The 17,887-nt window shown below is 40.3% G+C and overlaps 1 protein-coding gene across 1 annotated transcript in view; it reads right to left on the reverse strand.

Annotated features, from left to right (window-relative positions):
* MTA (mRNAadenosine methylase) overlaps positions 1-17,887 on the reverse strand; it is a 34,062-nt gene that overhangs the window by 13,985 nt on the left and 2,190 nt on the right. The window contains exons 3-5 of the mRNA XM_087663947.1: positions 16,503-16,586; positions 15,813-16,168; positions 15,505-15,721 (exon numbers count right to left, since the gene is read on the reverse strand). Coding sequence (XP_087520073.1) covers positions 15,505-15,721; positions 15,813-16,168; positions 16,503-16,586 — 657 coding nt within the window. The remainder of the gene's footprint in view (positions 1-15,504; positions 15,722-15,812; positions 16,169-16,502; positions 16,587-17,887) is intronic.

Below are 17,887 nucleotides of genomic sequence, written 5' to 3' on the forward strand. Positions count from 1 at the left end.
TTCCTTCTAGGAACCCGCGGGATAAGGTATTCCGCTTACAAAAAGCTCTTTATGGGCTGAAGAAAGCATCGCGGTCTTGGTTCCATAGGATGAATGAGCTCTTACAGTCTCAGGGTATCATTCTATCCCTTATGACCCAAACTTATATGTTCGATCTACTGCAGAGGGGGTTAGCTATATCCTATTGTACATTGATGACTTACTCATCACAGGCTCAGATTTTGATACCATCGCAAAAATTAAGGCAAAGCTTAGTGCTACCTTTGAGATGACAGACCTTGGTTTGTGTCTTATTTCTTGGGAAGTCTTATTTCTTGGGGATGGAGATAGTTCAATTTGGGGGCTATATTTTTGTGTCCCAGCAAAAGTACACACTTCAGCTTGTGAAACAGTACACTACGGATCAAACATGGCCAGTGGCCACACCTCTTGATCCTACTGTCCACTTGTCAAAGGATACCCTAGGTTAGCCCTTCGATGCACACACCTATCGGTCTGTTGTAGGAAAACTTCTTTGGTTGATTCATACTAGGCCAGATTTAACTTACTCAGTTAGTATACTCAATCAATATTTCACAGCACCCAAGATGTCACATAGGATCGCATGACTTCACATATTACATTATTCATAATGTACTTATTCTTATGACCTGACATATGGTTCTGGTTTATGTTTATAGGGGTTCATTGATTCTGATTGGGCTGGAAATCCTGACACCCGACATTCCCATGGCGGCTACCTCTTTAACTTGAGCACGGCTCCAATTTCATGGTCCAGCCGTAAGTAGGAGACGATGACAGTTTACACAACCGAGGCTAAGTATAGGGCTCTCTTCAATGGCACCACTCATGCCATCTGCTTGAGGAGCTTACTGGCGGCACTTTTCTTGTCACTCTCCCACCATTGTCTACTGCAACAACCAGAGTGTTACTCCCCTTGCAGGCAATCCAATCATCACACCACAAAACGCAACATCTAGGAGTCCACTTCCACTTTTCCAGAGAGCACATTAAGCTAAGCACTATCTGCCTAGAGTTTGTGCTTTCATCAAATAATTTTCCAAACATCATAACCAAAGCGGTCAACCGGCACGTTCTTCAGTACCTGCTACCCAAGATCGGCTTGGATACACCCTCCCCTACTTCTTTAGATTGATGGGGAGAGGGTGCTTCCCTCTTACTTTCCCTTCCAGTTTGAGAGTGGGCAGCTTCTTCTCTTGATAGTGACAATGATGATGCTTACAGTTTTTTTAGACATTCATTTATTCTTTTGTATTATATTATGGACATTTGTAACTTCATCCGCACTGTCAGGATGATATGATTGTAAAAGGGCGCTTAGGCAAGTAAACAATTCCCCTTCAAGGACACTGTCCAAGTGGCACTGTTACATTGCATTGAGCGTGAGCATGACATCTTGCATCTCCCTTTGCATTACCCCATGCATTGGTATTTTGTTCATGTAAACATGCATCTATGAGTATTTATCCCTTTTCAATTTTTTGGACCAGTCGACTCTAGATCCACCATATGCGTGGCATTGCACATGGCAATCTCCAAGGCAATTTTTCCCTAGCTTGTCTTGCTTGCTTCACATATTTGCTATACTCACACCTTAGCCATTTTCATTCTTCATTGACACCCAGTAATGGTAGGGATAATATGCTTGTTTTGTGAAGGTCTTGGGTCTGACCATCCCTTATCACTCTCCCGTATTGGAGCACGGATACTCGATAGAACGAAAACTGACTTGTAACCCTCATTTAATGCTCAATGTATCAAATCTAAAAAGCCCTGTTTTTTTTAAGTCCATAGCTGATTCCATCTGCCTTTGTAGGGCTTGATAGGCTACTTGGCAGTCGATGAGCGCCCTTTGTCGAATGCCTTGTCGTCTTTGGGGTGATCACTTGGGCTCCCTTGGTAAGATAATCATCGTCTCTATAGTCTTAATAAGCCACTGGGCAGCTGATGTGCACCCTTTGTCCAATGCTCTAGCTGTTTTGGGTTGGGATGCCTTGGGGTAAACTATAAAGAAAAAAAGCTAGGCTCGCCTTCCTTCTCGTGGCACCATTGTTGGGCCTGAGAGGGGGTATTGAGCTAAAAATGCATTAGCTTTACTAAAACAGACCCAAAACATGCTTAATTAATGAAGAAATCTTGATTATTTAAAAGAAATGTGTTCCTAGAGAGTGTCTATGTCCCATAAGCACAAACCCACTTGGGAGGGCCCAAACTTTCGATAAATAAGTATGTTGCCCTCCATTCAGCCCTGAATCTCGTTTTTGCAAGTTTCAGGTGTTTTCAGCTTGCCATCCACACCCCTCTCGCAAAGAACATCGCAATCTCAGTTGTCCCTTATGTCATCTACAGTCTAGCGCTTGTTTCCAGCCCTCCACTTCCCGTTTGCTGCTGTTTCCAGCCAGGCGACTGCTGCTGACCACCTGCACAGCTGTCATACAACCTGCCACGTCACATACTGCTGCGTTTGAGGGCCCGAGCTGCCGCCAGCACAATTTTCTCTCTCCTGACTGCTGTCGCTGCAGTTTTCTCTCTCCTATCTGCTGTCACCATCATTTTCTCTCTCCTCACAGCTGTGTTTGACAGTTTTCTCTCCTCAGCCTGTCGCAGCAGATTTTCTCTCTCCACTGCCTGAGTTTGCTGTTTTCTCTCTTCTACAGCTTGCGTTTTTAGTCTTTCTCTCCTCACCTGCGTTTTTAGTCTTTCTCTCTCCTGCATTGTAGTTTGCATCAAATCCAGCCTTCCTTGGCTATGTTTGCTGGTATTCAACATTCAGAGGCTGCCTTGCTACGATTCGGGATCCATCGACAATACGACACTCTCCAACGCATTAACCCTGCCTTGATCCTCAGATAGAGGAGTTTGAGGTTCAGTATTCATTCACTGCATAGAGTGTTTACTGCATGAGCATTGCATATTCAGTAGTCATATCATTTTATTTATTCACTGTGTTCATTGTCTCTGAGTTACACTAACCCCAATTGCGTTCTTTTATCAACTTGTGCTTTGTCGTACGATTGTTATTTGTGTTTCTGTGTTAGGGTATTTCTTTACACCACCTACCTACATGCATCTATAGCACCATATCATGCATTGGCGCCCTCTCCTCAACTACTGTCATTCTCTACTCACTACCCCCTTCTATTCAGCTCCATGAGCGCCACTTCAAATCTTGTGCATGCATCCCAAGGCACTAGAAAGGTGGGGTTTTTGCCCAAATCAAAAGCCATACACACGTTTCCTCATCCAAGGTGCCGACATTGTGCAATTTCCTTACAATTTGCGCAACAAATTTGGGGCCTTTGTGATTCCCACATCCGCCATGCCTCCCCAAGAATCTTGAAGTTGCTGGTTGCTATCGACACGCATCCTGAGGTAACATTCCATCAAATTTTCAGACTGTAAGTATAAATCTCTCAAATCTCACAATATTTCTTAACCAACATTTGGGGCTTTCGCATGGCATGCATCCCAAAGTAATGGACAAGTGTTGAAACAACATTATTTTGTTGTTTATGTAACATTGGACAAAGAAATTGCAATAAATTTGGAAATTGCCATGAAAAACTGAGGATTTTCAGCATTAAGTTGCTACATTTAATGTTGAGTACGCATACTAACATATGCGATTGTACAGCACTGAGTTGCTATAAATTGCAATTTATGTGTTGTTTATGCAGTTTGGGCACTTTCAAGAAGAGAGAGAGTTTTGACAATTTTGCATTTCCTTTAGTATCCCGTGTTGGGATTTGGTACTGAACCAAGTACATTTCACACTTCAGTTTTGGGAGTGTGTGGCTCCTCAATTTGTGCATAAATTGCAACAATGTCAAATCACAAAACTTGAGATCATGGCAAAATTTTAGGAGTCCTCACTTAGGAGGACAAGCTAGATGGCACCAACTATCCTTTATGGAGTTTTATGATGCCCAATCTTCTCATTGTTGCTAAGGATCTATGGGATTATATTACAAGTGATTATCGAGACAAGGTGAGCTTGCTCCTCAGAAACCTCAATGTGGTGCGAGAGGGTTGCTCTTGTTGTTGCTCCAATTGTTGACCCTACTCCTCCAATAGCAAATTAAAAGAGATGGAACTCAAAAGATACAAAGGCTTTGTCACTAATTGCCTTGTTAGTTAAGAAAGCCATCATACCTCAGATATAATCATGCAAGACTTCTAGAGCATCATGGGATATTTTGAAGTGCATGTTTGCAATCCATAATGAAGCCAAAATCTCCTACTTATAGAGAGAACTAGCCAATGCACACATGGATGACAGTGACAACATGACTAATCACCTCACACACTTGCAAGATATCCATGTACACCACTTGAACATTGATGAGGTTGTGTTGGATACTGAAATGGTGAATGTCGCTAGGGGGGAAGCAACCTCTTACTTTTGTGGAGTTAGAAGGCCTTTGGTTACAAGAGGAACAAACTCAACAGAATGTTGTTATCAGGTAAAGGGATTGCCATGCTCTCTAAATATGAGAGCAAGGGCAAAGCAAAGCAGCTTGTTAAAAATCGACAAAAGGCTAATTTGGGACAACAAGCAAACAAGGCTGCCCAAGAGTCAAAGAAAACAAAGAAAAAAGAGAAATCCCACTACTACAAGAAACGAGGACATTACATTGATGAATGCAAGAAAAGGTTGGCCAAGGAGAAGAGAAATGACTTCAATTTAGCTATTCAAGAGACATCCACCACTCGATCTTCAAATGGGGATGTTATGGCCACTTTGTAAAGGAGGACAATGCTTTCTTAACATGTAGTCATGACACATCCATGGCTGATAGTGCATTTAATGCTGTTAAAACACAACATACTTGGTATTTTGACAGTCAAGCATCCAAGCACATCACTTCACGGTAGCATTTGTTCATATCTTTACATTCAGCCCTTACAAGGAAGCGTGTTATATGTGCTAATAACAACAGCTATGATGTATGTGGCATTGGTTCAATGTTGATCATTGCTGCAAATGGTTCAGAATTCATGCTTCTTGATGTTTTGTTTATGCCTCGTATCACAAAGAGCTTATTGTCCATTTCAACTTTCATATAAGCATGGATTTCAAGTCATCTTTGAGAATGACAAGTATATTGTCAAAGACAAAGAGATGGACTATACTCTTAGATTGTTAGGTACCTTGTATAGGGGCCTATGTTTGTTGGACACATATGAGAGGAGTTCACTTGATGCTCTAGCAATTAGCACTCTTATACCTGCTAAAAGAAATGTGGAGATTTGGCATGCTCATTAAGGTCACATAAGCTTTGGCAGTCTCATGGCTTTCAAGAAGTGTTAGATGGTAGATGCTTTGTCTACTTTGGCTACTCTACCCCCCCATACTTGGGAGTGTTGCATTCCTGGAAAAATGCATAGATTTGCTTTCAAGAAGGTTAGTGCAATGTGTGATGTCTAGAAATTGCAACTCATACACTATGATGTGTGTGGTCCTATAAGGACTAGAGCACTTGGTGGTCATTTGTATTATGTTACATTTATCAATGACTACTATAGATACACTTGGATGTATGGTTTGGAGGCCACATCACATATATTTATGCACTTCAAACACTTGGAGGCAAAATTGAAAGCAGAAACAGGTCCAAAGGTGTAGACTCTATGCATGGATGGAGGGCGGGGGGTGTATGTCTCGTGCATTTGGGACCTTTTTGCCTGAGTATGGCATTACGCATCAAGCTACTATGAGGATGATACATCAGCAAAATGGAGTGGCTACAATAAAAAATCGCACTCATGGAGATGACCAAATGCATGCTTAAGAGCAAAGGGCTGCCACACAAGTTTTGGTTAGAGGGTCTTTAGTGTGCAAATCATGTTTTGAACATGCACCTACAAAGGCACTAAGATTGATTACTTTCGAGCATTTGGATGCATAGCTTATGCATATGTACAAAAGGAACTTCGTGGCAAGCTAAAATGCATTGTTGTTGGCTATAGTTCGGAAAGCAAAGGCTATCACTTTTATGATTCGTGCATAAAGAAATTGTTTGTCGGCAAAGATGTGATCTTTGCTGAAAATGCAATCTTTTCGCATTATCAATTTGAAATGAGAGCCACCTATAACTTGGGTGATGTATTTAAAGGCTTCCCACCACTTTTCTTGGGGTTTGAGCATGCTGAAAATAGCCGGATAGATTTATTACAGCGAGTTGTTACTGCACCACATGCTCTCTTTTGCTATGTCACATATGGGCTGTTTACACTACTATTTGGGAATTCAATTCACCCAAAATCCATATGGCCTCATCATGTCACAATCGCAATATGTTGATAAGCTTTTGCATAGGTTTAATATGCAAGATTACAAGCCTATGTGCACTCCTATGGAGCCAACACTCAAGCTGTCCATGCAACATGGTGAAGAGATGTCTAATGTTGCAATTTACAACCACGTTATTGGATGTCTTGTTTACCTTTGCAATACACATCCTGACATACAATATGCAGTATCTCAAGTGAGCAGGTTTATGCGCAGCCCACGACCAGTACAGCTATCAAGCGGATCTTCAAACATTTTCAAGGCACTCACTCATATGCTTTATTATTTCCAAGGGGAGAGACTTGCACTTACAAGCTTACAATGATTCAGATTGAGCTACTGATTCAAACACTCAGCAATCTACTAGTGCACACTGCCTCTTTCTGCGCCATTCATACATTTCATGGCTAAGTAAGAAACAACTTACAATGGCTACCTTGTCTTCTAAGACTAAGTATAGGGTAGCCTTCACCGCAAGAATGGAATGTGTATGATTGCATAGATTGTTGGCTAATTTGAAGATTTCTTTGGAGGGTCCTACACATTCTTTCTAACAATCAGAGTGCTATTGCAATGGCACAAAATCCTATGTTTCATGCTCACACGAAACACATTGAGATACATAACCATCATATCAGAGGAAGATTGTCATGAGGACATGTATTTTTAAAACCTCACTTAACATGTGGATTAATTTTTAATCACATGATTAAGTAAATGTTACACACATGAGAGGCAACTGGGATTAAAGTAAATTTACGAGTCCAAGACCTGAGGAAATCACAAGATATCAAAAGCAAAAGTTGCTATAAGTTATGCCACACAAGTACTTCGTGGAATCTGGTGCCAGTTGTTGGCCTAAGTCATTTATTTGGCCATAAGTGTTAGTTAGTGACACTAGAGAAGTGGCGTTTAATGGTACCTAATGCCAATCTAATGGTCAAAGATAATGTAGACACACTCGGGAATGGAAACTGCCTAGCCAATTTAATTATTGGTCAGTCAGATTATTTTTCAAGGCATCGAAATAATTATTTGATTAATTTTCAATATTTAAAGACTGAAATTATTATTTAATTATAGATAATGCTAGAAAAACCATTTGGAAATGCTACCACTTGTCAAAAATGCCCATGCAAGACTGAAAAACGTCATTAGAGGCAAGAGAGAGAGAGAGAGAGAGACATTTTTAGTGTATTCAGCCTGCAAGAGAGAGCAAGGAGATGTTGGTGGTCTGATTTGCAACCATTAGAGGACCTTCTAAGGCAGCCAAGGGTAGGAGAAGACCGATTAACAGCAAGTGACAGCATCTTTAGGCTGTTGAGATAGGGCAGCAACAGTAAATGGCTGATTTTCTTCAGTTCTTTGCATCTACAAGCTGTTATGGCAGGGCAGCAACTACATTTGACTGATTTTCAATCATTCTTCACGAAGAAACTCTAAATTTTCTCTCTCTGCATCTTTCTCTCTCATCTCCCACCCATTTCATAACCTTGCTCTGAGATCTCAGCATTTGGACCTTTGAAGGCTGAGAAATTGCAAATTTCTCTGACGTAAACCCTAATTTAAAGCAAAAATTAGGGTTTAGCAGCGACCCGCCAAGAAGCATGCCAAAAATTGGAAGCTCCAAGACTTGGATTCAATAGGGCTGAAGCTGTTTTTAGCCTATTCAAGTGGAGGGACCAGCAAATAATTGAATTTGGGGCATTTTCCATCTCCATCAAAGCGGGTGAAGGCCAATTGGCTGCTCGAAGCAAGGGGCAAATTAGATTGAAGACTTGCTAGTCACTTTGGACAGCAAGGGGAGTTTGGATTGCGAAGGAGATCAGGAGAATCCATTGTAAATCAACTTTTTTCTTCAATAAAGCTAAAGAAATACCGAAAGGGCCGCCAATTTTGGGGCCAATCTGGTGTGCATTATCCAAGATTAGTAGGTAAATTTGTATTTTCAGATTTGCATTTATTGTTTGCTACTGTAATTAAGTTGTAATCAGGGATTTACCACCCATCCACGAAAGGACGGCTGGTTACCAAGATCCTATGTAAGAGAGATCAATTTGATGTATGTCTATACACAGGAGAATGTTGCATGCATTTTCACCAAAGCACTTCCTTATGAGAAATTTAAAGCTTTTCGAAAATCCTTGACCTTGCTATCCTTTGGTGATTGAGATTCATGTCCTTTCACCACATTGGCACTACAAGGGGTGTTAGAATTTGTGAATTCTATGAGAAGTGCCCAATGTTTTAGTTAGCTGGATTGTAGTGTGAACTCAACTATGTTAATAAGTTGTCACCACTTCTAGAGTTAGTTCTAGAGTTAGCTAACCTAAGTTAGGAGTTTGGTCTACCCTAAACCTAAGGTTGTACCTTCACTCTATCACTTTCAATTTAACAAGTACAATCTATCGTTTTCAACTCCCACAATCTATGTATTGTCTACCCATTCCCTCGTTTCTCTCTCCTCCATAGCTAGTCAAATCCAACCAATGGAAGGCTGCAAGTGAATGATGACTGAGGAGGAGGGAGCCCACAAATAAATAGGCATAAGATAATGCCTTAAATGCATCAGATCGGCCAATATCATATGGCCTAAACGTACAATCAACCAACCAAGAAATGCCAAAAACCATAAAAATAAGCACTAGAAAAATGCCTAAAATAAACTCATGTGCCCAACCCACAAATACACATGCACAAACTCACTCATGAGCTAACCAACCTGCTAACATCTATCCATTGTAGAGTGTCGGTTGTCTATCAATCTCCTGTTGTCAAATCTAGGTCTCTGCCCAATGAATGTGCAACCATTGTCAAACTCATATCAAACTGTATAACGAGGAACAAGAAAGAGTAGTGTGTGTCGCAGATAAGGGTGAGCCTCTCATAAGGGATTGCAATAATTAATCTCTAGTCCTCCCCAATACCTACTTCAAGACTATCACACTAGCCAATTGATGAATGCCTCTCCAATCTCTAATGAAGTAAATAATATGAGACTTCCAAACTTTCCAAGATGCAAGCTATCCTTGCCTCTAACATATGCATTGCAAAGGATTGATTGACTATCAATCTCTTGCTAACAAGTCAAGGACCTATGGTCCAATAACTCGTGCAACCCATAGTCACAAGTGACAGTCATTTCTAGACTTAAGGATTGCAAGGATAACAGCTTCTTTCCATCCCATAAAACTATGCAATCACAAGTAATCACAATTTCTCCCGTCCTTGTTCCATTTTGCATCACTTGTGACTATGTTGCAATTGTTGCTAGACTTGTAACAAACTACATAAGGAGGAACAAAGAAAAGTGAGGCATGTTATGGATAGAATCCATCCCATAGGGGGCCTCAAAAGTGAAACTAACACCCAAGTGAAGCCAACATTCTGGAAAACCCTCTTGCAAAAGAAACATTTAAGTCTATCTACATGTCCTGATTTGTAAGGCCTTGAATCACCAACTTGCCCAACAAGGCCTAACTCTAATACTTTGGTCCATGATCCCGAGCAGTCCTCTTCCCTATGCCAGTTGACGGTATGCCACACCAATATACCTCAAGAATCCCTCGACCAGTCTAAAAGGAAATTCCTCTTGAAGATGATTTTCTCTTCTTGCCCTTGCTGCCCTCCTTTAGGGGTTCAAAAAGTGCATGACTCTAGGATCATTGCCGATTGCACAAGAATTTCAACTAGCTGGTTAGTCTTTAAACTAGCCATCAATTTCATTTTCCTCCTGCTGGTCATCAACTTCAAGAGACCTAGAAGGACCCACATTTTGGTCTAAGCCAACATTATCAACTTGATGCCCACGCTATAAGTCTATTCCAAGAATAAGCATGGCATTTTTCCTTTCATCATGCAAATTTTCAAAATGAGAGGCATCATCACTACTTGATCCCATATCACTATCTAAAGAGATTCGTGTTGTAGTGCTCACCTGATGACAATTACAGCACTAGAGCAATGCTTCTTACAATCAAAGTGCCTCCGGCCCATCAAGTCAAGGGAGTTGATTATATCCCAACAATGGAGCCTTGAAATCAACCTTCCTCCTCAAATAGGGTGGTACTAACCTAATTTAACACTAATTACAGCAAGTATTTATTTCACATAAATTGAAAATGCAAATGTTACCATTTTAATCTTGAACAATGGACACCAAGTTGCCCCAAAACTAGAGCCTCCTACGGTATTTCTTAACTTTTATTGCAAATGGATGGAGTACAATTGAGATCCTTTGATTTCTTTTAGTAATCCAAGTACCTCTACCATCAAGTTTTCAATCCAATTTGCCCCTTGGTTGGCCTTCACTCTGCTCCTTCAAAGACAAATTAAGCCCCAAATCTGATATTGGTTGGCTCGCCTCTTGAATCTCCTTGAAATTCCTCAATTTCAGCTACTAGAATTCAAGTCCCAGGCTATCAATTTCAAGCATATATCCCGAGGTGGCTATCAAACCCTGATTTATGTTGTAAATTAAGGTTTATAACAAAGATTTTCCAATACCTCCACCTCCGATGACTCGAATGGTTGGATTTTGTTGAGATAACTTGAGAGATGATTGGGTGACAAGAGAGAACACTGTAGAGAGAGAAATTTCAAAGTTTCATCACGAGAAACACTAAAAAACAACTCCTACCCTCCTTAAACAGCCATGGAAGCTGCTATCTACAGCTTAGAACCACCAAAAAGGCTGCTCCCCCTCCTGTATGATTTCACTTGCACCAGAAGGACCTTGGGCTGCTATCACCTATACCTTGGAGACCTACCAAATTGCTACCATATTAGTCGCTAATAAATTCGTCTAGACCCAAATTTAACACGGGGTACCACCTAGTACCTATCAGGTATACTTATTATAACTTTTTCCTTTGGCACCTAATATCTCGAGGTCTTGGATCCCACATTGTGAAATAATTAATTGGCACCTCACATGTGCAAGACACATTAGTACATTTGATTAACTTTTAATCAAATGCTGAGCAAAACAATAAAATTTCACATCCTCGTGACACTATACACTCCAAGGAAGGTGAAGACATTGTCTGAAATACTCAAAATCTGAATAGAACTTGTGTGTTGCCACCTAGCTATTCGTGTTGTACTACCAAGCCCTAGTGGCACTGCCCAACTACTATCTCTTCCAAAATAGCTACATTTTCATCCTTCCACTGCCTTGGCCCTGTAGTGCTCTATACAACGTGGACACCTTTACACCTACATTTTGGGCTGCTAGTGTTGTCCTCAACTATAAGACCATCTATCTCTAAGTTGCTGCATTTTCAAACCCATTGCCCTCCTCTTTACCACAGTCTATTGTCAAGCTGTGTATTGTCGTGTTTTCATCATTCCAACCCACACAGTATCATGTTTTGATCAACTCCTTGGAAAAATGGAGCGCACAGTGAGCCCTATCAATCTTACATTGGAATCCTATCATATGATATATCATTAAATGCCATCAAATATGCTGCTTTGCTATCTTCAACCCAATGCATCGAATTTCTTCATGAGCATTGTTGCCCTCAAGATCCATTCTTGAAAAATGATACTCTCCATCACTCTCCCCCAACTCCTTCAAAGAAAGAAAGTGGTTCTTGGATAGTCTCCACTCCTTGAGCTCCCTTAATTGTATCTCTTCACTTCATCATTCAGCCATTCAACATTCATTATTTCTTCAGCCTCTGCTTCTTTTGTGTTATTGTTTGAGTTCATTGTGTCGTTTTTTGTACACTCAACGTTTTCTTTGCAAACCCCCAACACTCTCCCCCAACTGCTTCAAAGAAAGAAAGTGGTTCATGGACAATGTCTACTCCTTGATCTCCCTTAATTGTATCTCTTCACTTCATCATTCAGTCATTCAATATTCATTATTTCTTCAGCCTCAACTTCTTTTGTGTTATTGTTTGAGTTCATTGTGTCGTTTTTTGTACACTCAATGTCTTGCCCTATTAGTTTGACCTTGGTCGCAATATGCAAGATACCAATGCAGAGAGAGGAGTGACACCAATCCTAAAGCTAGGTGCAAGAGGAAAATTGTCCTATGAACTACGAGCAAGGTTGTTCACTTTCATTCAACAGCTAGTCATACTAATATCAAACTAGTAATTTCCATTGCATGTGCGTAGATGTGATCCCATGCCAAAATGCCTACAAGAAAAGGATGGAGCAAGGGAAGGGAGGGGGTACTTCAAGAAAGAGAGCAACGAAGAGGTGCAGCATACGATATTGAAAGCATGTTAAAAGCATGGTGCTAGAGGTAGTATTAAATGCTTAACAATGTAACGTTCAAAAGTGACAAGTGTTATAGACACAGAGGGTTGTATCCCATAAGCAAAGAGAGGGAACAAAGGCATAGCTAAAAAGCTATAAAACAATGTACTTGCTTTACTATTAACTCAATCAAGCCTATTTGGTGCCATCATGTTTCTCCACTTATTCTTCTTCTTCCCCTAATAATCTACTCTTCTACTCTTGATCAACCATGTTTTGTAACATGGTATTAGAGCCTCCTTCCTCAACATTGTGAGGTAGAGAGGCATCGATAGCTGCACAAGTTTGAAGGAGTTCAACAACTCAAGAGACTCAAGTTTGGAGATTGAAGGATTACAGAGGATAAGGAGCCCGATTCAAGGACGAGGTGTATCTCCCCCATTGTGCTTACTAGCATACTCAAATCCATTTTGAAAGTTGTCATTGTGAAAGAAGGGAAAGGCTTGTAGTCATTTGGGGGGGCCAGTTCAAAGCCCAAATTAGTTTGGCTTTTTTGTGACTACTATTGAGCAAGGGGACAACTCAAGGGACCTGCTTCACGAAAGTTGAGCAGCTACTTTGCAAAGAAGCTGGGGGGCAGCTTGTTTCACAATCTCAAGGCCTACTTGTGTGCCTATCAAAGGAAAGAGAAAGAAGAGTTTATTGTTGACAATGGTGGAGCTTAATGCTCCTTGTTCCATCGTCAACTGCTTGAGGACGTTCAAGACCAGATCAAAAACTACAACAACATCTTGAAGGCTTGGCGCAATCAATGCCGTTTAAAAATGGCCACATACTAAATTAAGAGGATAAGGTCCTTTATTTTCTCTTTAAACCTTTAAACTAAGGTTTTAAAAACTCCTCTTTTTTTCAACCTAATCACACTGAAACTAACTTGTCCTATCCAAACCAATTTAACATAAAGCCTCAAATCTACGTTCACACACTCTCTCCTCACAAACCGGTTTAAAATAGAGATGTTTACACTTAAGCCTTATTAAAACTGGTTTATACAATTATCAAAGCTAATCTTATATCTTCAAATCGGAAATATACATTGTAAAACCCTAAAAGTGCTACTTCCAAATAAGTGCTTTATTAGTCAATCTTCATTATAAAGTCTCTATCCTTGTAATCAAGATTAGAAACTACCATTGAGTGAAAATGCCAAGTGGTAAAATCTTCTTGTATTCTGCAAAAATAATGTTTTATTTCCATTGTTCAAAATCAAGTCCATCAAGCCATGTAAATTATGAAGCCAATGAGCCAAAGTCAAACAAAATCCCAAAATTGTATGTATCCCAATATTATTTATATACTGATCCATCAAGTCATGTCAAGTCATATCTATCAAGCCAAAGCAATGTATATCTATGTATCCATCAAAAAGAAAATATCATAAGACTTAAAGTCAAAGAGCAACTAATCAAAGGAAATTCCAAGATAAATACCATGAAGGAAAAGTAGTCCAAGAAGACAAAGGAGTTTAAGAAAATTAAGAAGAGCAAGGACACCATGAAAATCAATATGAAAACTATGAAAGAATGTCAAAGCCCAAGAAAAAAAGCTAGAAGAATAAAAGTAGAGTCAAAGCCAAGAAAAAAAATATCAAAAGAGGAGACAATCATAACCAAGAAATCAAAAGCCACAAAGCACCAAAGGTAAAAAATAAAATTGTAATGTCCACCAATGGTACCAATGATGTAGCCAAGGGGACCAAAAAGAATCCAAAATTTTGAGTTGTATTACCTACACTTTGGTTGACATTGCATGTGCTAGAGGCCTTGCAAGCATTCAAGGGGAGAACCTACATCCCAAATGCACTTTTCTAGAGGGTGAGCTAGCACCAAGGGGAAGTGTTAGAAGTATGATGCTAGAGATAGTGCTAAATGCACAACAATGTAAGGTTCCAAAGTGAGAAGTGCTATAGGCACAAAGGGTTGAATCCCACAAGCAGAGAGAAGGAACTGTGGCATAGCTGAAAAGCTATAAAACAATGTACTTGCTTCACTATCAACTCAATCAAGCCTATTTGTTGCCATCATGTTTCTCTACTTATTCTTCTTCTTTCCCCCATAATCTACTCTTCTACTCTTGATCAACCATATTCTATAACAAGCAACAGTGAGGAAGGCAGTGTGGCCAAGGAGGAACGCATGAGGGGAGACAGGACAGGTAGTGTGTTGCCTGTAACAGCATGCAGGAAGAGGAAAGGGCAGCAGGAGGAGGGGGAGGCTGTGAAAAAGAGAGGCATGCGCAAGGGGAGGGAAGAAGCACAATATTGGCAAGGTGGACGAAGGGCATGAGACAAAGGGGGGGAATCTGCATACAGGCAGGCAGGTATCACAGTAGAGCAGTAACAATAAGTGGACTACCTTTCTTAATATCGTCATTGCCTTCTTATCTGCCCTCCAATCTTGCAGTTAACATGTAATATGTGGGTTTTCTGAACGTTTCAGTTCAGAGCAGCCAGCAGTTGCTCATGCATCAACACTTAGAAATCCTGTTTTGTAGCAGTTTGTGTAACAGTCAGACAACACTTTTGTACATACGTAGTAATGCCAGGACACCAGCATAGGGTTCCATCGACAGCCAGGACACTCCACTTTGCATACGCATTGGTACATCCCCATGTGTTTGTGTGTGGGCTCAATATGCTGCCTATCTCAAAGGTTAAATATAAAATGCTGGTACAATGGGCCGCACAGTTAAGCTTTTTAATTCCATATTAAACCCTTCATAATGTCTAAATATCACCCTAAATAAGTACATTCATTACATCTTCTAAATTAGAGAACAGAGCTGTGATTTAATTTTCGAGACTGTTTGTGCTCTATTCATGCTCAAACATTGTCACTGAATTCTATCTAGACTGAATAATTTTCCAAATCAAAAGACAGGCATGCTTTTTCACAACTTGTAAGTTGAAGAGAACTAACCTCATCAGGCTTACGGCTTGTCTCTCGAACCTCAGCGACAAGCACATCAGTATCAATATTGCGGTTAACTTCTGGTTGCCCTTTAATGCCAACTAAACAATGCTCCTTACTGTGATTAAGCCAATGCCCTGTTCGGCCTGTTCGAATTATTCGTTGAAGTTGATTGGTTTTTACCCAGATCAGTTCTTCAACTCGCCGATAACCCCACAACTCCAAGCTACAAAATCAATCGTATTTTAGTGACATAGCAATATTTGTGATAGAGACCAGTAGATTGTGTACATTCCAGAGAGGGAATAAGTACATACCACTCTCTGCCAAGCTCCATTGCGCGCCCTGTAACCCACAAAAAAATGAGGCCATCCGTCTGAAGGGCAGGCACATTTAAATTCCTCATCTCATCATCTGCCATAGTACCATATGGTAACTCCATGTGAATATCCCACGGTGGATCTGCCATTATGACGCCAAACTGTCCTAGAATATCCATGCGAAAAGTGCGTATGTCACAATTAATCCACTGAGGTTCACCTAGCTCCACCTCTGAACAATAGTCAGCCCGAGGTGCCTTGGTTAATGCCTTCCGAAGAGGCATAGGACCTCCCATCATCATTACAGGGACATCTGGGGATGGATCAAGCTCATAATGGACATACTTGCAAGTCTGTCAAAAAATCACTGTATCAGATGTTTTACAAAGCAATTACTTCCATTGATAATAGTTCTTGAGACTTTCAGATTTGTCAATCTAGCTTGCAATATGCCCAGTCTAAACAGGTCAAATCTCTACATGATCTTCAGTAAATTTACAGCAAGCAAGACAGACCGAACTTTTGAAACCCCTGCCCACTGGAGCTTCTTTTGCCAATCAAAAACTCACTGCAAATTTTTTCAATTATGTTCACATTGCCTTTTATCCATATTCAACAGAGCTTTTCTTGGTCTGGTCTGGGATGTAGCATAATTGAAAAGAAATAGGTGAAGAGACAATGGTTTACTTTCATGTGTCGGCAGGTGTCAAGAAATGAGCAATCCCCTAGATTGACGTCAGTATGAGGAGCAATGATCCGGCGAAAATGAACCTGTATGTAAACCAAACTTAAGCTTATGAACCAGTATGGAGAAAATTGTTGAGAAAACTTCACATATATAAAGGGATAGCTTGCCTATGTGATTTAAACAAGCACTAATTGATAAACATATATGACCATATGTGGGGTTAATGCCTGCAAAGATAAAGCTAGCTCTCTTGCATATTTACATAGACTTCTATGAACTAAGCCAATTTTCAAACAATACATTATATGCATACACACTGCAGTAACTCAAAACTGTTATTTTCCCCCCACGCAGCACACAACCAAGTATGCATCAGTGCAGGAACCATGTATGCATATTTCTGAAGTCTATGATGCAGCTCACTTGCAACTTCTACAGTCAATAATCATATCAAAACAGAGAAACTATAGAGAGAATGGAAAATTACTCAATCTTGAATCTACAAAGAGAATGGAAAAGTTATACACTTCAATATATATGGAGAATTCACAGCAAAAGCTTTAACATAGGAAAATCTTCACTTTTGAAGGCTAGAGTAGCCATCAAAGGACCCTACAACAGCAGGCAACAGTGCTTGAAGACCTTGGTGCAGCAGGCAACAGCCCAGAAAGGCTGTGAGGCAGCAAGAGACAGTTTGGGCTGCGAACAGCCCATTTTGGGCTTCAAGACAGCAAGGAACAGCAAGAAATGCACTCTGAAACAGGGCAGCAACTGATTTGATCAATTTTTGGCAATAAAATCCTGAATTTTCTCTCTCTATAGCATTCTCCAACCTTTCCCCAAGATATCTCATCAAATTCAGCCATCTGTAGCAAAAATCAGCCAAAGTTGGTAGTCAGCAAGAGTGTTTACTCCTGTTAACCCTAATTTACAGCAATAATTAGGGTTTAGCAACCAGGTTGGCTTTTGCCTTGCCTACTTTTTCTTTTCTTTTTGCACATCCCATGCTTGAGAATTTGAGGGTTTAGTACATTGAAATCAACAACTGGGATTCGAGGAATCACCAAGGATTTCAGAAGCGAACCATCCCATTTGGATTTGGGGCTAGATTTGACCAGCCAAGGGTTAAATAAGACCAATCCCTGGGCAAACTAAAGGGGCAAATTGGTTTGAAGACTTGCTGGTTGTTTGGGACAGCAAGGGCCATTTGGAGAGTGAAGGCGATTGAAGAAATCTCGTGTAGTCCATCCAAATTGCAGTATAAGATAAAGAAATACCACAAGGGATACCAGTTTTGGTGCCATATTGCATTTTCAGTTTATGTGAATTTTATTATTGCTGTAACTAGTGTAAATCAAGTTACAACCCTTGTCCCGAAAGAAAG

This window comes from Lygodium microphyllum, chromosome 23 (genome assembly GCF_053477565.2).
Source record: "Lygodium microphyllum isolate KBCC chromosome 23, Lygodium_microphyllum_v1.1.10, whole genome shotgun sequence".
Taxonomy (NCBI): domain Eukaryota; kingdom Viridiplantae; phylum Streptophyta; class Polypodiopsida; order Schizaeales; family Lygodiaceae; genus Lygodium; species Lygodium microphyllum.